At 41.4% G+C, this 24,334-nt stretch overlaps 1 protein-coding gene across 9 annotated transcripts in view; it reads left to right on the top strand.

Moving 5' to 3' along the window:
- Window positions 1–24,334, top strand: part of SMARCD3 (SWI/SNF related BAF chromatin remodeling complex subunit D3) — a 117,796-nt gene that overhangs the window by 66,438 nt on the left and 27,024 nt on the right. For 8 of the 9 annotated variants that reach the window (XM_075042351.1, XM_075042368.1, XM_075042359.1 and 5 more), the window contains one exon: window positions 12,928–13,050. The exons of the other annotated variant lie outside the window; for it this stretch is intronic. In XM_075042351.1, coding sequence (XP_074898452.1) covers window positions 12,928–13,050 — 123 coding nt within the window. The remainder of the gene's footprint in view (window positions 1–12,927; window positions 13,051–24,334) is intronic. 9 annotated transcript variants of the gene reach the window in all.

Genomic DNA, 24,334 nt, shown 5'->3' with positions numbered 1-24,334 from the left:
TTCTTAGCAGCGAAACTGTCCAGTATCTGGTAAATCATACTTCAGTCATTGTCACTTGTAATGTAAACAAGCTGGCTTCTCAACAATATTTTTGAAGTGTCTAGGTTGTGTGTGTCTACTCTAGGTAGTAAAAAATTAGCTCAGGATCTAATTGAGCTTGTCAGACTTGGGGGAGCAAGAGGTCTTGGCTTTTATTACCTCTCTCAAAGATGAAAATTACAGGCTAGCATAATTCTAAGGAAGTTGCCAAATCTCTATTTATTAGTGACTGATGATTTTTTTTTTTAAAAGCAAATTGCTGAAACAGTTTTATTTGTCCTGCTCAGGTAGTGAAGAATGCAGCTCCAGTTGTTATTTCCTACTTGAAATTCTATTTATTATTTTTTTCTGGGACGTTTAAAAGAAAACCAACTTACACGTGGAAAGAAACCTCAATCTGAAGGGCATGCTTTTCTGTATCTTTTTTTTTTTTTTAACTGACTTTAGTTTAAACCAAGGTTAAGTTATGCAGGTGACAGCATGATGGCTGTCTGCTACAGACAATCTGCCTGATCAAGAAGGAGACAAAGCCTTTCTTAGACATCTGGAGGAAGCACCATGGTTGCAGGCCCGCATACTCATGGGGGAACTTTAACCAGCCTGACACCTGCTTTGAGGGCAGGAGCACTGGGCACAAGCACTACAGGAAACTCCTGGATCGGATTAATGACCATTTCTTGCCACAGGTGATCAACAAGCCAACAAGGGGAGGTGCTCTGTTGGACCTGTTACTCACAAAGAACAAAGAGCTGGTTGGGGATGTGAAGGTTAAGGGCAGCCCTGGCTGCAGCAACCATGAGATGGCAGAGTTTGCAATCCTGAGAGAAGCGAGCAAGACCTGGACTTCAGGAGAGCAGGTTTTGGCTTGTTCAGGGATCTGCCCAGAAGGATCTTATGGGACAGTGGGGATCCCGGAGGACAAAGAGGCTCAGGGAAGCTGGCTGAACTTCAAGGACAACCTCTTCAAAGCAAAGGGGAATGATCAGACCGATGGGCAGAAAGTTGAGCAGGCCTGGCAGGAGGCCAGCAGGGTTAAGCAGGGAATTCCTGCCTGGCCTCAGATGCAAAGAGGGAGTGCACGGGGGTGTAAGCAGGGATGGTCTACCCAGCAGGAACAGCACAATGGTGCCCGAGCATGCAAGCATGAAATTAGGGAAGTCAAAGCTCAGCTGCAACTGAACCTAGCAATGGACGTGACGGGCAACGAGAAAGCCTTCTGCAAAGCGTATCAGCAGCAGAAGGAAGACTAAGGAAAACCCTGGTCTGGGTCTGGTTCTGCCGCTCATGTCAAAAGCCATGGAGAAGGCCGTGGCACTCAAGTGTTGTCTTTGCCTCCGTTACTCCTGGTAAGTCCTGTCCTCAGGCCTCCCAGGTCCCTGAGCCTACGTCAGAGTCAGGGGAGCATGGCTGCTCAGAGGGACCTTGGCAGGCTGCAGGAACAGGACGGCAGCTCAGCATCAGCAAAGGCAAAGACCAAGTTCTACTCCTGGGATAGAACGATACCATGCAGTGGCACAGGTGGGCATCAACTGGGTAGAAAGCAGTTTTGCAGGAGAGGACCTGGGGTCCTCATGGACAACAAGTGGAGAATGAGCCTGTGAGGTAAGCCAGCCGTGACAAAGGTCAACTGCAAAATGGTCTGTATTAGCGTAAGCGTTGCCATCAATTCAAGGAAAGAGGCTATTCCTTGCTATGGCACACTTGTGAAACTGCGTCTGGACTTCTGGGCACAGGACCACAAAGACGTGACGTCCTGGAGTGAGGCCCGCAGAGGACCACCAGGATGTCTGGGGGCTGGAGCACATGCCTGCCAAGAGAAGCTGCAAGAGCTGGGTTTGTCCGGCCTTGAGAAGAGAAGGGGAAAGGGAGATCCTGTTGGTGAGTGCAGCTGCCATATGGGGTGGTGAAGAGAAGACGGAGCCAGCCTCCTCTTGGAGGTGCACAACAACAAGATGAGAGGCAACAGAAACTCACTGCAATGTGGGCAGTTGACTCAGTATAAGGAACTTTTTTAAAACAAACAAACAAACCAACCATGATGGTACCAAAACGTTGGAACAGGCTGCCAAAAGGTGCTGTGGGATGTCCATCCTTGGCTGGAGGTAGTCAGAACCCGACTGGACGAGGTCCTGAGCAACCTGCTGTAATTTGAACCTGTTTTGTGAAACAGTTGGTCTGCATGACTTGCAGAGGTCCTTCTGATCCAAACTATCTTGTGATTACTGAGGCTTAAACAGCTGTCTACCCAAATCATGGTTTTGCCAGATATTCAGTGAATCCTTTGTGTTGTTTGAGGACTGTTCATCAGCATAATCTTAGAAGTTCAAACGGATTGTTCCCAGGATGCAGGTGACTTTGGTTTTGTCTTCTGTTGGAAGGAACTGTGGTAGATGCTTCTGATATGCCTTGACTAGCAAAGAAGTACTGACTGCTTCAACATGGAAGGCTTGTGGAGGCCAGGGAAGGCTGAGGCGCTTATCAAGTTTTTTGTAGCCAGCATTACTCCTGTCAGGGCTCCACTTGAAAAGACTCAAATTCTTTCAGAATTCAGTATCCTACAATGTTAAGTTTATGGCAGAATGGGTTATACACTGTCTGCAGGAAAGATTTTATACATACAGTCATACTGGAGGTCAATGAGGCTGACAGAGATAGACTTCTTAGGTTTGGTGGTGTCCACGCTTCACCTAGGGATGCTAATGAAAATGCAAAAACTCCCTTTAGAAAACTCTCTATGCCAAAAATGCACTTCCTGGATCCTGTGTTTTCTGATGGCAGAAGTTGCTGAAATGATTACTATAATTTTTTTTCAAAAGAGAGGAATCAAGAGCTAACCTGTTTGCAATAGGAGATATTGGAGACCTATATTTTGCAGTCTGTTCAAGTAGCGTTAAAGAGTGTGGGAGATGGCTTTGTTTTTTGCAGAAATGGGAAATCTCACATCTGTTTCTTCTTCTGTCTCTGATCTCAGATGTGTCGGTGGCAATGAGTACAACTCAAGAAAACTTCTATCTCCAGCTTAAGCTCAGGTTTTCCATCGCTTACACTGATTTTTTTTTTCTGTCATTTCCTATCAGTATTCTGTCTGTTCTTTATGGTCTGCATACTTGTATATCAACTCCTAATAGTTGTATTGAGAGTTCTATTTAATTTTACTAGAGTGTGGCAAGCCTTCTTATGGAAGACTTTGAAAAGAAAGAGCAGATATTTGATCTGGGAGAAAAAAAAGTAGTAATTTATTTTTAGTGTCATACAACCAGACAATCTGAAGTCTGAACTTATCATGAGAATTTACTGCTACTTTGTTTTGTTTTTGTTTAAGTTCTACAGGACAGGCCTGAGGATTTACTTGTAAGTAAGAACATATGTATTTAAAATTACTAATGTTGAAATATTCCCTGCAGTCATTGTCAAAATTTTTCAGTGTTTGGCTATACTCACTCCTAAGGATTTTCCTCTTATTTCTAATCTGAAGTTAAACAATTTCAAGTTCATTGTGTTGTCACTTTGATAGGCAGAGAAACTTCTTTTTCTTTTTGTGTAGGTAGATACAAACTCATAAGTGAAGTTAAATTAATTGGCTTCATGGAAACTTGTATTATAGAGGATGTTTTCCTGTCTGCTAGTCATCTCAATAGCATTTCTCAGAATTTTCTTGAGTTAGTCAGTAGATTTCTTCACTTGTGATTGTGGTGTTCTTTTAGTGATTATGATATTGCCAAGCATGGCAGTAGTTGTAAAATCCTTAGTCTTGCTCCATGTCTTCCTGCTCATGTATTTAAAAACTGCACTGGCCTGTTAGGCTACAGTGGTGTTCTGGGCTATTGTTTCCTCCCCTACCATTTCCTAAATCCTTTTAAGATTTCCCTGGGAAGAAGTGAGAGTCACCATGCTGTAGCTATGTCCTACATTCTTTGCTTCTTCTGTTTTTTGATTGTACAAATACCTTTAATAATTTGTTTTGTTTTCTTTCTCCTAGTTCACCATGTTATGGATCCATATCCCTGTCCTCCTCTTTATTTCTGATTTCCCCATCCTGTGTCACTTGTAGATTTTGTTCCTTACATTCAGGTTAAATTAGAAAAGCGCCAGAACCATTCCTCTTCTTTATACCTTGCATCTTTGTTTGTTGCTCCTCATGCAGATGACTTCATTAACTTATCCAGACTTTCGGTCACTTTCATCAGTAGCCATGGTCTCATTAGTACCCACCAGTACACATAAATTGCTTGGGTTACTGTGCATTCCATTGTGTCTGTTCAGTATTGCAACTCATCTGCCACCATGCAGCTCAGTCAGCAAACTCAGAACAAGTATTTTCTGAAGTGTCTTACAGTCTTTTCAGGTCACGATTAACTAAAAATTTTACACCTTTTAATGCATTTATGTCTCTTTTTCCTCTTCTGGATCATTGCCAAGTCAAAGTTGTTGAAAGTAGATCACTTGGCTGTGATGAAAATCGAATCTTTTATCTTACAGCTTCTTTTCAGCTTTCTTGGGCAACACATGGCCAGTATTTGCTTTTTATCTATGTGTCCCTGTGAATTCCTCAAAAAGTTCTTGTGAAGGATTATATCCCTAAGGACGGCTTGAAAGTCTAAAATACCTGTGTTCCTTTATTTTTTTCCATTATTTCTGACATCTTTAAGGAATGGATGGGACATAATTTTCTTGCAGAAGTGATGCAGCTAGGTCTCTTGATACTTAGAAGAATAAATTTGGAGTTCACATGATGCTTTTTAGTACTCTTCCAGCCACAGCAGTAGTTAGCTTGGAATGAACATATTAGATCAGTTTTGACATAATGTGTATCTTTCTCTATAGCCTTGGAGACTGAAGCAGAGTTGTTCCTTTGGTGTACTTGAGAGAGTTTAGCTTAGATTTAAATGTCCATGACTCTGTATTTCATAACTGGGAAACGTTCATGACATTCTGCTTAAAGCATTGTAGGGAAATCAGAGTAAATCTCTCTAAATCTTGCTTGTGTCTTTTAGCTGCAAGTTAACAGGTGCATCTGTCCTGGTTCCACGATTCTTCTCTGCTTTAAATCAAAATACAGCTTAACTCTTTGGTATTCTTCCCTTAACTCTGTGACTATAAACAGATAAAAGTTTTCTCTTGTGGCACTGTCTTTCCTTTCCTAATATTTATTTGGTAATGAGACAGCCAGAATAAAGATTCTAAATAAATTTAGAAATGCACTACTCCCCAACACAATAGCATTATTAGAATGATGGTGGTTATGATGAAGTTGGGGCTAAGTGAGGGATAGGACTAGGAGTTAATGGGACGTCAAAGTAAAAGGAGAGGGAAAAAGTTTTTGAATTAGAACATGATTTTTTGAGGGTTGGGAAGTGAAGACTGGGGATTCCCCTCTGCACTAAGGATTGCTGGGTGAGATTACTCTCTGCTGCAGGTGCAGAGAAGGAGGGGAGAATGCACTTCAGTTGATTAAACAAAATTTTCCTGATGTTCTCCTCTCTGCTTGACAGCTGCCAGTTAGTGACAGTTAGGGTCACTCACAGCCCTTCCTTTTCTTGGTGACAGGCAGACAGCATAATATAAATTCAGCATTGGGGAATCTCTCTTCCCCTCTGGAAGGTTTTCCTGCTCTCTAGATGAGGAAGGATCTTTTTGTTCCCTGCCTGGGCTTCTCTTGATCTCTGTGTTAAGTTTTACATTATTTGAGGGGATCCTTGTGCCTCTGCTGGAGTGAAGACCTCTGAGCACTTCAGTGCTTCATAAAGCCACGTGCAGCTTTGTAAAAATTAAATCTTGTTCAACAAGCCTGCCTTTTTCTGAGGAGATCACAGGATTCTTTGATAACAGAAATTGTGTTGATACTATTGAATTTCTTCAAGTCATGTGATCTGTTATCAATGACAACTCAATTAAAAATCTTACAGTATGAGTGAGTTTATTGGTTACCTTAAATGAAAAAGTCCCTCACTGTCAATTTGGAGACGTATCAGTGAGTGGGTCATTTCTAGTGGGACCAGAAGGATCAGTTCTCGGCCCAGCACGACGTAGCTTTTTTTTTTTTCCCCAGTGTCATGCATAATATGTGAAATCTGATGGTAAAATTTATGGGTAAGATTAATGGAACAGTAAATAAACACAGGGAGAAGGACAGTTATTGCTCCAAAGTGTTATCTGAGTTGCCCAATACAGTGGTCATGACACAGCAAAATTAGTTTTTCTGCAGATGAGCGCAGTACATTTCTAACCGAGGAATCTGGCAGTATGAGAGTCTGTCTTGGAAAGCAGTGATTCAGACATGCTTGAAGCAGATGAAGCTGACAGAGCACAAGCAACAGTTTGTTCTTATTTCTGCCTCTCTTGTACTTTCTAATATAGTATTTGTCAAGACCAGGAGGAGCTGGTACATGTCCTATAGAGTATAGGCCTGACAACTTCAGCCTATTACTTTTGTATTGAATTTAGCAGAGGCACAGGCATTACGGTACTCCTGTTTCTGTCTCCTACTAGCAGTGTTCCTCAAGGTTTCTGTTTTGCCAGAACAACAACCAGTCACCTCTTTCCATAGTAATATTGCTTCTGTTTCATAGATGGTGACCATCCTTTTCTCAAATCATCTAGCAGATAACTAGGTTATCATACACTCAGAGCAGTTGTTTCCTGTATGTACTTGATCTGAAGATTGACACTTCTATTTCACACCATTGTTCAAGGGTAAGATAAATGTTGCTTTCAGCTGCAAATACAGAAGCAGAAATGTAATGAGCATATATCAGATCTAGCATTAACTCCCTGTGACAATTCAAATATGTTACCAAGTTTTACTAGTTTGACTTTGTACCACCCCGGACCTTGCAGTTGGCTTAAAGTCAGTGTACTTTCTACATGAGGTACTCTAGCCGTTTTGACAGAAACCTGCAGCTGATCTTGATCAGTGTTTTGAGCAGAATCTGCTAGTCTCAGGTGTGAAATGGTAGCCTCAAATGTGAAGGAAGGCCGCCTCTTCCAGAATTGTTCTTCTCCAGCCATGCTATTGGCCAAGCAAAAGATTTCTCTGTCTCTCAACCTTACCCCTCCCATAGCCTTAGATACTTCATCTGTTACAGTAGTACCATTAACCTGTTTTGAACTGAGGATTTTGAAAGGTGGATTGGATTATCCATGACTTGTTTGTTTGTTTGTTTGGTAATGACAGATTAGCCCTTCCTGGTGGCTAGTGCCAGGTCTGAAGTAAGGGAAGGACAAAGATGAAGTGTAGATCTTAATTTCTTGTTTTCAGAGGTGTTAAGGTTAGTTAGCCAGTGTTCTGGAAGGGTGAATGTCATTACTGGGCTCCATCTGGCTGCATAAAAAAAGTTTGCTTGAGTAGCCGAGCTTTATGGAGAGTCCCTGTTGCTGTATGGCTGCTCTGTTCTCATTTACTTTTGGTCAGTGTTAATGTCCTCCACAGTTTTTGATTTGGAGATATCCTTAAATATACTTAGAGGATATTAGACAGACTAGCATTCTGCTGATTCCTTTGTAACCCTCCTGAGGAGTTGTAAGCCTTGTTTGCATATGTGCTCATAATTTAAATATATTACTTGTACGTTTTACTTGCAACACATGCAGTACATACAACATGTATTTGCAGCTGCAGAAACAAAATTAAAATTAACTGTAATTTAGTCTCTGTAACATACAGGCTGAAAGTGACCTCTTAGTCCTCAAACAACACAAAGGATTCACTGAATATCTGGCAAAACCATGATTTGGGTAGACAGCTGTTTAAGCCTCAGTAATCACAAGATAGTTTGGATCAGAAGGACCTCTGCAAGTCATGCAGACCAACTGTTTCACAAAACAGGTTCAAATTACAGCAGGTTGCTCAGGACCTCGTCCAGTCGGGTTCTGACTACCTCCAGCCAAGGATGGACATCCCACAGCACCTTTTGGCAGCCTGTTCCAACGTTTTGGTACCATCATGGTTGGTTTGTTTGTTTGTTTTAAAAAAGTTCCTTATACTGAGTCAACTGCCCACATTGCAGTGAGTTTCTGTTGCCTCTCATCTTGTTGTTGTGCACCTCCAAGAGGAGGCTGGCTCCGTCTTCTCTTCACCACCCCATATGGCAGCTGCACTCACCAACAGGATCTCCCTTTCCCCTTCTCTTCTCAAGGCCGGACAAACCCAGCTCTTGCAGCTTCTCTTGGCAGGCATGTGCTCCAGCCCCCAGACATCCTGGTGGTCCTCTGCGGGCCTCACTCCAGGACGTCACGTCTTTGTGGTCCTGTGCCCAGAAGTCCAGACGCAGTTTCACAAGTGTGCCATAGCAAGGAATAGCCTCTTTCCTTGAATTGATGGCAACGCTTACGCTAATACAGACCATTTTGCAGTTGACCTTTGTCACGGCTGGCTTACCTCACAGGCTCATTCTCCACTTGTTGTCCATGAGGACCCCAGGTCCTCTCCTGCAAAACTGCTTTCTACCCAGTTGATGCCCACCTGTGCCACTGCATGGTATCGTTCTATCCCAGGAGTAGAACTTGGTCTTTGCCTTTGCTGATGCTGAGCTGCCGTCCTGTTCCTGCAGCCTGCCAAGGTCCCTCTGAGCAGCCATGCTCCCCTGACTCTGACGTAGGCTCAGGGACCTGGGAGGCCTGAGGACAGGACTTACCAGGAGTAACGGAGGCAAAGACAACACTTGAGTGCCACGGCCTTCTCCATGGCTTTTGACATGAGCGGCAGAACCAGACCCAGACCAGGGTTTTCCTTAGTCTTCCTTCTGCTGCTGATACGCTTTGCAGAAGGCTTTCTCGTTGCCCGTCACGTCCATTGCTAGGTTCAGTTGCAGCTGAGCTTTGACTTCCCTAATTTCATGCTTGCATGCTCGGGCACCATTGTGCTGTTCCTGCTGGGTAGACCATCCCTGCTTACACCCCCGTGCACTCCCTCTTTGCATCTGAGGCCAGGCAGGAATTCCCTGCTTAACCCTGCTGGCCTCCTGCCAGGCCTGCTCAACTTTCTGCCCATCGGTCTGATCATTCCCCTTTGCTTTGAAGAGGTTGTCCTTGAAGTTCAGCCAGCTTCCCTGAGCCTCTTTGTCCTCCGGGATCCCCACTGTCCCATAAGATCCTTCTGGGCAGATCCCTGAACAAGCCAAAACCTGCTCTCCTGAAGTCCAGGTCTTGCTCGCTTCTCTCAGGATTGCAAACTCTGCCATCTCATGGTTGCTGCAGCCAGGGCTGCCCTTAACCTTCACATCCCCAACCAGCTCTTTGTTCTTTGTGAGTAACAGGTCCAACAGAGCACCTCCCCTTGTTGGCTTGTTGATCACCTGTGGCAAGAAATGGTCATTAATCCGATCCAGGAGTTTCCTGTAGTGCTTGTGCCCAGTGCTCCTGCCCTCAAAGCAGGTGTCAGGCTGGTTAAAGTTCCCCCATGAGTATGCGGGCCTGCAACCACGGTGCTTCCTCCAGATGTCTAAGAACTTGTCTCCTTCTTGACTAGGTATTTTGTAGTACGTGGCCATCGCAGTATCTTCTGTTCCAGTGCAATTCTTAGCATTTGGATGAAGCCTTCCCTAGTGTGCAGCCTGTTGTCATTGCCTTCCAAGGTGTTGTACTGTGCCAGTCATAGAAGCTATCCCATGATATTTTTCATATCCCAGAGATTGTAGTGTTGCAGCTGTTCACTGGTTTCTGATTCTGTTTCACAAGCCTTGCACATTTGTTTACAGGCATGTGTGGTGGGCCCCCCGCAGTGTGCTGCTTTTACAAGGAAACTGAGAGCCTCTCCTATCATGCTGTTCCCTGCACATTGTCCTCCCAGTCCCCACTCTTATAATTTTTCCATTCTTTTGTCACCATCAATAAAAAAAAAATCTGTGGAAGTCAAGGATAAAAGTGCATAACTTAATAGTAATCTGTTCTTATTAATGTTTTTTAAATTTGAAACATTTGAATTTTCACTATAGGAAAAAGACAACCCCAGCCTCTAGAAAGACACTATCTTACTAATGTTAATAATAATCTATTCTAGTTATCCATATAATTCTAAGATAAATTTTAACATACATGCTTCAAAACCTCAGATGGTGAGATGCTTCTGCTAAGTGCTTTTTGCAGTTTTTTGAAATAGATAAAGGCCAGAATGGAGAACTGAGGTCTTGTAATACTCTTTACACATATGTAGTTAGAACTTTTGTAGAAGAAGAGAGGAGAATTGCATGGAGCTATGAACTTTTCAGTTAGGGCAAAGCATGCAAGAAGGAGGAATTAGGCAGGCTGCACTGATCCTTATCACATAAACACCAAAGAACTGGGGTTCAATTACCTATGAAGAAAACTGAAAAATGAAGTAGGTACTACTGGCTGAAGTGTAAGAGTACCTTTATCTTTTTGAGCTAAAATGTACCAGAAACAAAATTCTTCTTTGTGACATGATACTGCTGGGGCTCCCCTTTAATTTTTCTCTCACTCTTGAGGGAAAATTGGGGAAGAGTATGAAATTGGAACGCTATCGTGCCTCCAAAAGATTATTCCAATAGTATGGTGAGAAAGCAAAAGACTGTAAGAGCAGCCAAAACTGGCCTGAGTGGATCTTTGATCTAGCCCAGTATCCCGTCTTCACTGTGACCGTAACACATACCTAGAGAAGATTACAAACACAGGCAAGTACAGTTCTTCTCCTAAATACTCTCCCAACCTGCAGCCATTTGCAGTTCAAGGAATTATATACAGCATTATCTTTGTTGGCTGATTTTAAAGTCTTTATGCTTTCTTAACATCTTATAATGTTTAACATCCAGTTTGGTTATAGGAATGGAATAGGAAATACCCTTTCACTTCCATGTGGTATGAGATGTAAAAGCATGGAATAGAAATACTTATTGAAGATCACTGCTGTTCCTACAAACTTATTAGAAATTTCATTAGAACCCAAGTCCAGTACCCTGTGAACCAGCTGGAAAGGTTGTATTACAGCTGTAGTATATGCTTTAACTTGAGGGCTGTGTAGGCCAGCTCCCTGCTTCATCATGTGCCTAGGAGTTCATGAACTGACTCTGCTGAAACTTGGAGTTAAAAGACTGAAACTATGTTCTGGGTCCAATTTTTAATTGACTGCAGTACAGCATGGTTAATTTCCTCTGTGGGGAAGGAACTGAGGAATTTTTTCTTCTGTGTGGGACAGGATAAAAGCACTGAGGTATTTTGTTGAGTCCAAAGATTTGTATTCACTGTGTGGAGGAAGTATTGCCTAGCTGTCTTTATTCTGCAAGCTATCTGGCAACTCGATGTTTCCAGGGCAATGCTTGCTCTTCGTGCTTTGCTCTTGAAAATGTTCATGTTCTTTTATTATTCTGCTGATACTAAGACTTTGTGAAAGAATACAAGCAGTTAAAAATATAGTGGTTCAGCTAAAGCTGAACAGAGTTTTTGGCTCCATGGTTTCTGCTTCTCCAAAGTGTCAGTCCTGCTGTAAATAGAACAGGTGTTATAGCATCTCAAAACAAATAGACAAATAAATAAGGTTGAAAGAGACATTTGTTTGATAGTCTCAATCAGTCTAAATGCAGAAGGGAGGAATTGTTCCTTTTCAGGCTGGAAAAGAAAAATATTAAGAAAGGGATGACAAAAAACTGTAAAATGTATGAGCAGTATGGAGAAGGTGCATAGGGAATGCCTGCCCACTGCTGCTCCAGAAATGCAAGAAGATGGCATGAAATGAAGCTAACAGATGGCAGGTTCGAATGAGCAAAAGGAGGTACTTCTTCACGCACTGTCTGTTGAGGTTCTGGAATGCTGTTTTTCAGGCTGTTCTAGGCTCTAAAGGGCAACAACTTTCAAATGCTGTCAGAGACAGTACTAGGATAGACGACTGTTGGGATGACCTCATGCAATAGTTCTTGCGTCCTTGCAGAACACAGTGAACAGGTGTATGCCTGGTGTCTCTCCTGTAGGTGTTTGTGTCTTACACCAAATTAAAAATGTAGACTTCTGATTCTAAAGCAAAACAGGAATGCTAATTAGCTTTTAATTCCTGTAGAACAGAAGTGTTCTAACAGTTAAATATTCTAGTTATATAGATGAAAGCTAGAGTGAATATTGTAGAAATAGACAAGGCAGTCCAGTAGATTTATTATAATTACTTACAGTTCCTTTCTTTTATGGTGTGCCTGCATGAGTTATTCTCAATTAAGAACTGACTTTTTCATGTAAGGGTATACTTGCCCATTTTTAAGCTCAGATCATTAGGTCTTCCTCCTAACCTACTTCATATCACCTCCTCTGCTGACTTCTCTGGAAAAGGGAAAATAAAAAGGGGGATTGTTAATAGAACTAATGTAGTTTAGCTAATGTATTAAAGTACCAGTAAAAGTTAGCAAGATTGTAAGTTGACACCTCGTAGCTGGTCATGTTGAAACTTGGACGTGAAGGTCAGTTGCACCTCAGCCAAGAAGATGCATTGACAAAGGCTGACTTCCTAAATGGCAGTTTTTACTTACCATGGGTAACACTTGTTTTTAAAAAAATCAACATGAACACACCCCCTTTATTGTCAGTCTAGAGAGACCCAGAACATTTTTAGTTTAAACAGGACAAATATACTGTCCTTTACATTGCTGAGAGGAGTGGCTCCCAGGTTGCTTGTAGCTAAGCCTCACTTGAAAAGAAGCAGCCATGATTCAGGCCTTGTGAGTCCAGCTGGGGTCTTCCAGAGTTCATTAGCTTTAGTTCTGTGCTCCAGCTTTTCAGTCGTATGCTTGTACCATGCCACTGAGACCTGCCCTGCTAATTGGGAACTATTGTCTTAGGGATAACTCCTTCTGAGCACATCAGTCTAAGGGCTGGGAAGGTGTCAGTATTACTGCTCTGGAACATGGTAGATTCTTGCTTCCAGTGCTTGGATATTCCTTGCTTCCTTCTCAGATCCGGGAGCTGGTTCCTGAGTCCCAGGCCTACATGGATCTGTTGGCCTTTGAACGCAAACTAGACCAGACCATTATGCGGAAGCGTGTGGATATTCAGGAAGCGCTGAAGAGGCCAATGAAGGTATGTCATGAAAATTTGTAGATTGAGTTAGGGGGAAAAAATAATCCTTGTATTAAATGGTGGAATGATCTTTCCAGTAGAAGTCCTGTTAACAGAGATATTTTGAAACAGATCAGAGAAAGCTCCCAAGAATAAGCAGCTGGGAAGCAGCATGCATAAAAAAGCGGTGGATAAAATTCTGTGGATATTACCAGCTCTAGGTTCTGAAAGCCTTTAATAAGGGGAATAATAGCTTCTGGATAAATAAACACTGATTTTGGAACTTTGTGTTAGAATGATTAAAAAGAAGAAAATAAGAGAATAGAGGCATGTCTGAAGAGAGGTGTTACATTTCCTGTTAGAATTCAGTCAAAAGGTAAAGTTGTGGAATAACAGAATATATAATGGGAAGAATTACTTACAGAAAAATTGTTGAAGATCCTGCAAAAGTGTACACATTTACATAGTCTGTAAAAGGATGATTCATGTAAGAAAAGAATGGATGATATTTTCTGCAATTTCTATTAGATCAAGTCCAGCACTTCACTGTTCATAATATCCTTCTGAAATGGTCTTTTCCTAAGTTTTCTGAGTCTATTCAACTGAATCATGGAAAAGTTTACGTAGGAGGAAACTGTGAAAGTCATCTAGTTCAACCTCCTGCTCAAAACCAGGTTGTCAAGGCCTTGTTGAGTTTTAAAAATCTCTAAGGATGGAGGTTTCACAGCCTCTTTGGGCAATCTGTTCCAATGTTTGGCCACTCTCATTGTGAAGAATTTCTTTTCATGTCTTATTTAAGTTCTTGTGACTGTATTGAATGCTCATATTATTCATGTAATAAATCCTGTAGTATGAAGAGTTTTGTAGCTGTATGTCTACTGTGAATAAAGCTGTCATTCTTGTCTGTACCACAGAAATGGGTATCAGCTCAACTAAGATCAAGATTCCATTCTATTTGTCACTGTACAGGTATCTGATAAGATGTGGAGGCTTTTACCTCTGATGTTTTTCCAGTTGATATGTATGAAACAGAAAAAAAATGGAAAAATTAAGTTCCATTAACATACCTATTTTATAGATAGGAAACTGAAGTGTGGATGGTTTAAATCACAAGTTTGTAGTCAAAAAGTGTTGTATATAGTAGATTGGACTTTCAAAAGGAATAATTTGCCTTAGCTTCTTAATGTGGGTAGAACACCATTATTTTAAATCAGCTAGGAACTTGGCCATGTTTAAAAGTAATTGAAGACTTAGACTCTCATTCATAAATCTGCAGGAAGACATTTATTCTGTGGTAATCCCTTTAACTAGGGAATTGACCAGTACATGAGGTGCCAGCTCTAAGCTATACGATGGAGATATTCAGGGCCTGTTAATGGGGAAGACTATAGGAGGCACAACAGTCTAGAGAAACTGTAGACAGAAAATTCTGTTTCCATTTAGGGCTCAGCAAACACATTTTAAGTATCAGTTACTCAGCTAGTTAACATCTAAAGAATGATCAAACAGATGTTTTTCAAATTCATGTCTAGACTTAGCACGTAGCATCCGTGAAATTCAAGACCTGTCAAAATAAAGCTAAGCCTATTGGGTTATTCTGATGTCAAGTATTTTCATTATACTATAGTTGGAGCATTGGTAACAGCAGTAAAAATTACCTCTGCATTTCCATCTCTTATCAAAGCTCTTGTAATTTTGAAATATTTGCCTTAAAACAGTGGTTCCCAAACTGGGATTGTAATCCTGGGAAAAATTTAAATTTGTCTGAGGTATGTGATAATATGTAGGGAATATGCAGGACTCCTCAGAATTTTCAGTTGTAATTGCAGTTATCTCATTGTTCACAGCAATTGAGTTGTAGCTAGAAGCAGTCTTTGGGAACCACAAGTTTATGGTCTAGTGTTGCTGAGGCTGTTTTTTTCTGTCTGAAGACTATTATTCTGGAGAAATTTTAGGGGGGGATGTTTCAAATGCTTTTGATTGAGGACAGTGCATAAAATATACTGGGCCTATTGGTCCTACTTGGATCTTCTGTGAACAGTTGCACTGTTGAAACAGATGACAGCTGCGGGATTGCTCAGAAAGCAAGGAGGCCTTGGGGTCGTGAGGTTGGTTGAAGGGAGGGAAACGGCCTTCACCACCTGCCAGCTCACTTTACCACTGTCAGCAGCCCCTCTCAGCTGCCAGCTTTTCCAGTCTAGATCCTGCCTTCCCTTTTTTCTGCCTATTGCGTACTAGTGTGTTCTCTCCTCTCCTGTCAGTCCTATGTTTTTGGACTACATCTATCACAAGAGTCTCAGAATTCCTTGCCCGCAGAGCAGCATTTGCTGCATGCCACTCATTGCAGGAGTCCTTGCACTGACTTTATGGAAGACCCACCCACTCACACACTCAGAATTCCAGGAAGGACTTTTTAGTGGGGAGTCAGGCAGGCAGGTTTGTTTGACTGCAGTGTGGCTAGAGGTACAGAAATAGCAAGTTCCATGGCCTGAAGGAAACAGAAACTGTATGGCTCAACTTCAGATGAGTAGATGTCATTAAAGAAGAATGCATTACTGAAAATCTGGACAGCTAGGGCCATGGTGGACTTTGGGAGTGGGATTTATTTGGCTAAGTATAGACATCTATGTTGTATTTATTTATATGTAAGTTCGTTACTCTGGGCTCCCTTTATAGTTGAACAGTTTAGTTAGTGTAGGCAATGGAGTTTAGGGCACAGTTCTTCTCATACAGAAGTAGATATTTAAAAGAATATAGATAAATCATACCCTAAAAAGTGCCTGTTTCTTTTGATTAACTAAGCCTGAGATAACTAGTCAGTTGTGGACATAAACGTAATTTTAAGACTGAGATGATTTTCATCCCAAGTCTTGAATCAGGGGTCACCTGGCTGAAAGAAGGGCATCTAGTGACCCATCCCACAAGCAAGGCTCCTACTCCAAGCCCTGGCACCACGAACAATAGTTTGGTCTCACCCAAACCAGAAACTGTTATCCAGGGACTGTCACTCTTTCACAGTGAACTGGTGTGGGACGTGGAGTTTACCAGACCTGTGTGTGGTTGTGGTTCCTCAAACTAAATGATCTACTCCCAGGTTCCCCACTTTCAGGTTTTAAGATGACTGAGGAATTGCTATCAGATTGTCAGCAGAAGGGATTTTGCATTTTTTCTGAAATCCTAAGGTTTCTGCCTGGTTCTCTGCCCTCTCAGGCAAGACTGTTTTTGGGTTTTTTTGCTCAGTATGCCTTGTGTCTGCAGCACCTCATACAGGAGCTCTGCAGTTCTGTTGTTCTAAGAGACTCTCATCTTTTCCGTGTAATGAGTTCTAAACCTCAAGCATCCAAGGGATATTCTTAGGGGCAGAAGAATAAATAATTTGTGGAGATTTTTGTGTCATACTCTGAACCCTACTGTCATTGAGCTCTTAGAATCAAACCTGCACTCACTTCAGTCAACAAATGCAGTAGGTATCATTTATCCCAACTTGAGCAAAGCATTTTATTCATTCTTCAGGGGATATTATGGAGAAAGAGGTGGGGATTACTAAAGAAAATTCAAGGTAATTGAGAGCAGTGGCAGCTCTATCACTTTTTAGCTGTTGTAGATTCCCCTCTGCACTTTGAGGTCTGCGGCACATGGGCAGTGTACTTCCTTTTCTGTGGTTGTCATGTTGGTCTTGGTGCTGACTGGGATTAATTGGAGGAATTTCTGCTATAAAATAGTTGCCAACTGATTTGAAACATCATTAAAAGTGAGGTTTATTATTTTGATAATAACAATCTTAATATGATGTGACTGAGAGAAAAAAAAATTATGATAGGTCAGTTAACTAGAATTCCCTGTAACAACAGAAAAGGTCTAGTGTTGCTGCAGAAGACCCTAGTGGCATCTCATCTGATTGTTAAAGCTGGAATACAGTGTCATCGATACACCAAATGAACAGTTCAAACTAGAACAATTATGTGAAAAAAGAGCTTCTGCAACAATCTAGGGAAAGGAAGATTCACCTTGTGCGTGTCACTCGGCTTTTATATGTGAACACAAAAAAAATTGGGGAGGAACTGGGAGTGGCTGTCTTTTTGGTAGAGGGGAAGAAAAGTATCAACATTTAGGCTGAAGGACAATGCTGGCACAAGAACAAATGGGGAAAAGGTGACTGAGTAAATGTTAGGCTTGAAATTAGAAAGAGGTCGTAATTGTCAGAGAAGCAAAATTGCTCCAAATCAAGGAGCAGAAACAGAGATTTCGTTTTTGAAATTGTATCTTCATGGGTTCTGAAAAGCATTACATGATACAGACCTGTGACCTGGGCTTACTGTTGCTGACAGCTCAGTGACCCTAGGGCCCATTGGTGTACTCCATCAAGCACTACAGTGGTTTTGATAAGATACTCTAAAGCTCTTCAGGGGAAATGTCTGCACAAGTCATTTAAAGTAGAAATATGCTGAAGGCAGAACAGAATTTATGGTAATTTCAATTTAAACAAAACAATTTATTGAGGGAATTTTATTAGGAATTTTCTCATCTTTAATCGTCAACCATAACATTTACAAAATAAAAAAAAGCCAAATAGCTTACAGTTTCGCTAGTGTGAGGAGGTCAGTCCAGCAACAGGTATATTGTCTGATTAGTATGCGGTTATACATTGGGTGAGTTGGGTCATGGCTTGTGGTTGTCTTACTGTCCTTAGCCTTAACATGTACGTTGATCTGCAGTCACCCAATCTTTGAGGGTCACCTCAGAGTCAGTGGGCTTTAGGTGAGTCCACCTCCTTTTGGATACCCCTGAACTTGGGCCTAGGAGTTCCCAGGTTGTCTTCTATAGACTGATCTGGGGGTTCTTACACATGTTATTATTGAGAGGACTGAGTTGCCAACGGGACCACACCAAGAAGTGTTACTGCATTACTGGTTGGCTTGTTGTCTGGATAGTTACTCACTGTCAAGAGACTGTGCCCGCAGCCTTACCATGCTACACTGCTTTTAACTAGTTAGGACCGAATCATGCCACTGGGCAAAAAGTTAATCAGGCCCGACACAAACAGGCAAAGTACATGTGCATTTTCAACCCATCACAAACTAGCTTAAGTATTTGATAAGAACATGGTTAAGTCTTGCATAATCACCCTCCTTCTCCCACATGCAGTAGCAACAGGAATTATGAGGCTGGTGTGAATCAGTGTCCTTACTAATAGTGACCAGTAACAGGATCACAGGTTGGTTGAAGTTGGAAGGGACCTCTGGAGGTCATCTTGTCCAACCCCCCTGCTCAAGCAGGGCCACTTACAGCTGGTTGCCCAGGACCATGTCCAGATGGCTTTTGAACATCTCCAAGGTGGGACACTCTACAACCTCTCTGGGTAATGTGTTCCAATGCTAAATACTTCATAGGAAGGTGCCAGAAACCCTTCCAACTGTAGGTGACAGTTCCACCTAAATTCCAGTAATTAGAGATCAGTTTATATTAAGACACAGAAAGGTCTGACATCTTTTTAAATTCTCATATATTGATATGACTGGATATTCCTGGGATCTGTACATAATATAGTCACTCCCTGTTTTTTTGTTTGTTTGTTTGTTTTGTTTGTTTGTTTGTTTTGTTTAAAGAGCTTTTGGCTTTGGTCCAACAACTGGCAGTTCAAAAATAGACCAATTGAGGCTGATTAATATGCATATTTATGACCACTAGAACAAGATATCAGAGATGTAATAGATTTTTCATTCTGTCAAATCTTTAAGTCAACACTGGATGTCCTTTAAAAAGAGCTGCCCTATTTGATGAATGATTAGAGCCTGTGTTGCACAGGAAATTGAACTGGACAATAAAGTCTCTTCTTGCTTATAAACCTGCAAGTTCTAAATCTGTGTTCTGTGACAATGAGTTCTATGGGTTAACTATGCTTCATTATGCTCTGTATAGTATACATGACATACTTCCATTGATCAGGTTTGAATTTATGGTCTTGTGGCATAATTTTATGTGTTATGCTTTTTGCATTGTGAGATAAGGAAAATGCAAACACCTAATCTTCTTTAGATCAGCCCATATTTTAAATACGTCTTCCAGGTTCTTTAATGTTCTCTTTTCTTAGGTAAAAAATTCAGCCCTCCCAATCACTGTAGAGAAAGAATTTTTCAGTGCACCTAGCTATTCTTATCACCCATCAGTATACACCTCCTGATTCTCTTCCTGAGAGAGTATGGTATACAACTGCTAAGTAAGCTGCTATAACTGATTTTATAGACTATTGTGCATACTAGTCTCCATTTTATTCCTCTATAACATTTGTTTGACTTTTTTTTGAGTTTTTTTGTTGTTGTTGTTGAAGTTTTTATAGAACTGTCTACAGGTGTTTTTCATGTGTTGGTGCAATTTTGAACTCAGTAAATATTGGATAGTTCCTTTTAGTACTCATGACACTTGCATATTCTACCAAGTCACTGATTTTCCTGCTTTGGATTGGCCATTTTTAAGTTCTCATCCATCTTTTGTTGTCATGAGTTACCCAACTAATTTTGATTCTTCTACAAATTTTGACATATCTGTCTGCTGCTACTCTGGGTGAGCAATACCTCTATATTCCAGTTCTTATATGAACAGTCTCTGTTTCATTCGATTCTTTTATAATGGTCAGACTTGAACACTTGTTATTGGTGGTCATTGTTCTTTTTGTCTCCTGATTTCTAGTCTCCATGATACTTTTATCTTTGATGGTTCTTTTTCCTTCCTAAAAAGTTTTTGTGAGACCATACGAAGACAGAAACACAGATTTTAATCTTTACTGTGCTTTATGCATGAGGTTTTTATGCTTTGTTGAGGTACATAGAAATCCATCCTTAAGACGTGCATAGAGAGCTCTTAATACTATTCATAGGATCAGCAGCCAGATTTCCTTGATTCAGTCAGCAATAGTCTATCTGCTGATAACTTAGTTAATTTGTTTGAAATCCCAAGCACAACTTCCCTGGAAGTGACCTGGAGGTACTGTGTCCTGCCTGAGAGTTCACTGAAGAAAACTTTAACTTCAGCAAGAGGTTATTTGATTCACAACGTTGATCAAGTCTCTGTGATATTCCCCCCTGTTGGGCTTTGTCTTTCTGGGTGGCAAACTTTCAGTGTGTCTGAAGAGGTGAAATGTGATGCTTTCTTCTTGCCCTAGAGCTGTAAGTTTTCTCTTCAGTTTTTGCCCCAAGCTTCTGAGAATCCTACCAGTAAAAAACAAGGCCTCAGGTTTTGGTTGGTTGCTTTTCCGTTCTCTGAGAAGCCACCACACAGAGAGGAGAATAGATTTTAGATCTGTGCTATAACGTGCATCGCTAAGAAATTTGTAGAATTTGTTGAAGGGCAGCGGCTTCTTGCCCAAGTATGTTGCGCTGCTGTATTTAAGCTGCAGAGTAACCAAGTTGTAGGTAACTGATGTATCATTTCCCGTCTGGGTGAGATGGAGTTGCTCAGCTGGAGACGGAAGAATACCTCACTTTCAGAGCTTTCTGGATATGAACTTGGCATTATTGTGGAACCCAGGAGTACTGATAAGTGAACTGAGTGCAGTGATTTTGGGTGTGTGTCTTTAGCCAAGGAGGCTTTATGGTCTGTATAGTGGCTATAAAACCCCAGCCAGCACCATTTTGGTGTTCCTTCTTTCTTGAGCTCAGTTTTGACTATCTATATCATCTCTGAGCTGCCATCTTCCAAGACTGGACCTCCTTATGCTAGCAGTATAGCTGTGAGTGCTGAAGTTGTTACTCACTGGGTAGATTCCTTCAGGAGGGATTCAGACTATAATCTTGGATCTCTGCCAGGATCTTCTTCATCAGGTGAGATGGTAGTGTCTCACAGCTGACAGGAGAAAAGTCATGGTAGAGGAGAAGGACCCTGCTGGTCCAAAGAAAACGTTCATTTGTAGAGCTATGGTTCTGATGTTTTGCTGGAGATTTCTAAGTGTATTTTCTTTAATGCCACTGCTCAAAGTATGTATTACCACAGTTGGTGATAAGCGTACGCAGGGCAAGTTCAAATGCTGTTGTCTAGTTTCTGGAACTGGTAGATAGTCAGCCTCCCAGAATGTCTTGAGCAGAGCTGTTCCCAGGTAGCTTTTATGAGGAGCCAGTGGTGCTGGCAACACTAGACATGTGTAAGGAGGAGGTGGTAGTGGGAATTCTGGGAAGGGCAGAAAGAAGGAAAAAATGGAGCAGCAACTCATAAGGGAACAAACGGGAGGTGGACATGTTGGCAGCAGCTTCAGAAAAGTGGTTGTGGAGGCTTAAATGTTTCTGGGTCAGCACAGTGCTGTACAGAGAAGGACAGGTTTGGCTGTTCAAGCAATGTTCATGGCCAAATGTCTTTTCCACAATTTTTTTAGACTGCTTGCCAGAACATCTTTGGCAGATCTGGCTGCACTTTGCAGGTCAGGTCTAGAGATACTGGTTATGACAATTGTGATGGCTGACACCTGATTGCAGTTGGCTGTGCAGGTTCATTTTAAGGGTGGTGGCTCAGCTGTAGAAAGGAAGGCTAATGTTTGCCATGTCCTAAGGTGCACTTGGCCTGGTAGAGCCCTCAGAGGGAGGGGAAGATTGTGCCAGCTGGAGTGCAGGGTAGGCCAGTCAGTGAGGCAGAAAGGATGAGGGACTGCCTCATTCAGTAAGAAGCCGGAAGAAAAAGCAGAAATTTGGAGTCTCCTGAAAGAAGGCAATAGCACAAACACAGATGGATCTTAAGGAATAAAAAGAGAGGATTCTCTGTGTCTCCCCAGAAATGACCCTACAGAGTTTTCTGCAACTCCGGAAATCACACAATTGCTGGAATAAGAGCAAGCCTGAAGAAATGAACCATTTTCAAGGACATGTGAGCAGAGAAAATTTGGTTTACAAAACCTTTTTTTTTTAATTCCTTTTTACCAGGCAAATGTGAGTTTTCTTTCTTTATGTTCCCTTATTCTGCTTTGTGTTCTAATAAAGATTTTTGTTAGATTTAAAGCCCATTTGGTGTTGGGATCCTCTTGCAGCTGTGCAGTTGTGCTATTTGACTGATTTCCTGATGAGTCAGAAGCAAGGATCTTTCAGTGGTTGCATTTGGGAGACAATCACTGCCTTAACAGTGCTGCAAATTTGCAGTACCTCTTGGGCCAAAATCTGAAGACAGCCCCCAGGGTGCAAGTTACACATTTTGCATGTTGGATAGAATGTCTTTTCTTAGCAGAGACTAAAGGCTCAGCATTCTATAGTACTTACAGGTTGTCAGTAGTGTCTGCAACATGTTGGGAGTCAAAGGCTAAATGGTTTTCGATCTAAAATGAAGATATGTAGAAAGTAGGACAAAAGGTAACTTTAGAGATAGCCATTACTTAGGATTTTTATTCATAATTATTCTAAGTTCCTTTCTGATGACAATGTGGAAGAAGTGGGCTGATTTATAGGGATTACAGTGAGGAAAGGATTAAATCTGAGAAAGATAATTCATTGTGTAGAAAAAAACACTGTAAATTGAAGAGAGAGATGTGGGACAAACAAACAAATGATACGCAGACTCTGACTTTGGCAGAGCAGGGAAAGTATAGCGAACACAGCAAGAGACCAGTTCTGAAATGTAAGCTGCATCTGGCTTGTGCTTGACTTGAAAGAAAAATGATAAGGGGTTAGCAAAGGGAAACAGTGGAAAATATCAAGGAGAGGTATTTTGTATTTCACAGTGGAGTTAGGCATTGTTACTAACTTGGGTTTAGGTGGACTGTACAAGGCAGCTAGAGCCTGAAAGCTAGGAGAAAGGAAGACATCTAAAATACTCAGATTTGAATAGGGATGTTATTGCAGAGGATGATCTTAGTGATGAAAATGTCGGACTTCGAAGGAAACAGACACAGTTCCTATCTGGATATGGGGAGGTATGAGGAGAGGAGTTTCCAGGGTAAAAGGGAGAATGGAGATAATGTCTTTGGAAATCAAAAGAAGAGGAAATGGAATCAGTGATATAAACCTGAAATGTCGGTGGAGTATCTAGGAAGAACTATTAAAAAAAAAGCTGCTTATGTATATAGATACAGTTTTGCAAATAATCCAGGTGGGGATAAAATTTAGGAACAGTGCACAAAATGTGCAACTTAATTTGAGGAGTTGTGAATTTAGAAATGTGAAATCCTTCACAAATCCTCCACAACAAATAGAGATTCTGGGGCCTTAAAAAAACCCATCTTATATAATGAAAGAGCACTTTAGCAACAGAAATCCTGTAGGAAAGGATGGAGAAAGAATAAAGATTTCTAGGAATATTTTTCTACCTATCTGCCTGTTCTTATCTGTGTCAACCTGTTATTTTCTGGACTCTTGGCACTTTTGAAAATCCTCTTACCCGTCAGTGCATACTATTGACACTCCATTTCCATCAAACTTTTATGTCACTGTTTTCTCTAGATTTGGCAAAGTGTAGTCAGTTTCTTCTTCCTCTTTAGCCGCACATCTATCTCTGCCTCCCACATTCCTCTATGCCATATCAGATTTTTAGTTTCCTGACCTGATGTATACAACTTTCTTCTCTCCTATATGTGTGTATGTCTGAGTATGAAAGCTTTATAAGACTACTCCTTTCTTATGTTGAATGAAGGTTGTTTTGACTGCATTAACTGGACAACTGTAGCCTTTTAGTCATTATATTATAAACAGATATTTGAGATTAGAGTCCCAAAGAAATTTTTGGCAATATATTTTCTGGAATCCATGCATCATAGTTAATGGCCAGGTTTTCCACATGGTGCACGGGAGAGAAGGGCTCTGAGCAATAACATAGCCATAAGCCAGTACAGTGATTGGGAAATGTTAGAAAGCCTGTAAAAATGACAACAGATGGGCGTGATTGTATCTCTTACAGACTTGAGCACTTGGGTTAGGGATGAAGCACAGTGCCTTCCTCCACTCAGGTCTCACAGCAAGTTGGAGCTGCAACATGTTTATTAGGGTGAAAGGCAGTTAAAGAAGGAAGGTTAGGCAGCAGGAGGGTGTGTGTGTATTTGAGTGTGTGTCTATAGGAGGACTATTAACAGGCTCTGCATGACGGTAGAATGAAGATGGGCAGAGCATGGGCCCAGCATGTAATTTGCAGCATTAGCTGTATTTGTGAATGCCATTTACAAATCAGAACTGATGCAACTGTGAAAGACACTCATGTAGCAAGAGGTTTGCAACTGAGTCTTAGCAATCTAGCTAGGATCTAGACAGGAAGGGCATCATATCGTGCTTTTCTTACAATGATTTCTCAAATATCTAATCCGAAAGTACAGGATGTATAGCCTCATGGCCTTGGCCCTGCAACC

The sequence above is a fragment of the Buteo buteo genome, chromosome 2, assembly GCF_964188355.1.
Source record: "Buteo buteo chromosome 2, bButBut1.hap1.1, whole genome shotgun sequence".
Classification (NCBI taxonomy): Eukaryota; Metazoa; Chordata; class Aves; order Accipitriformes; family Accipitridae; genus Buteo; species Buteo buteo.
This window is presented reverse-complemented; position numbering and strand designations above follow the sequence as displayed.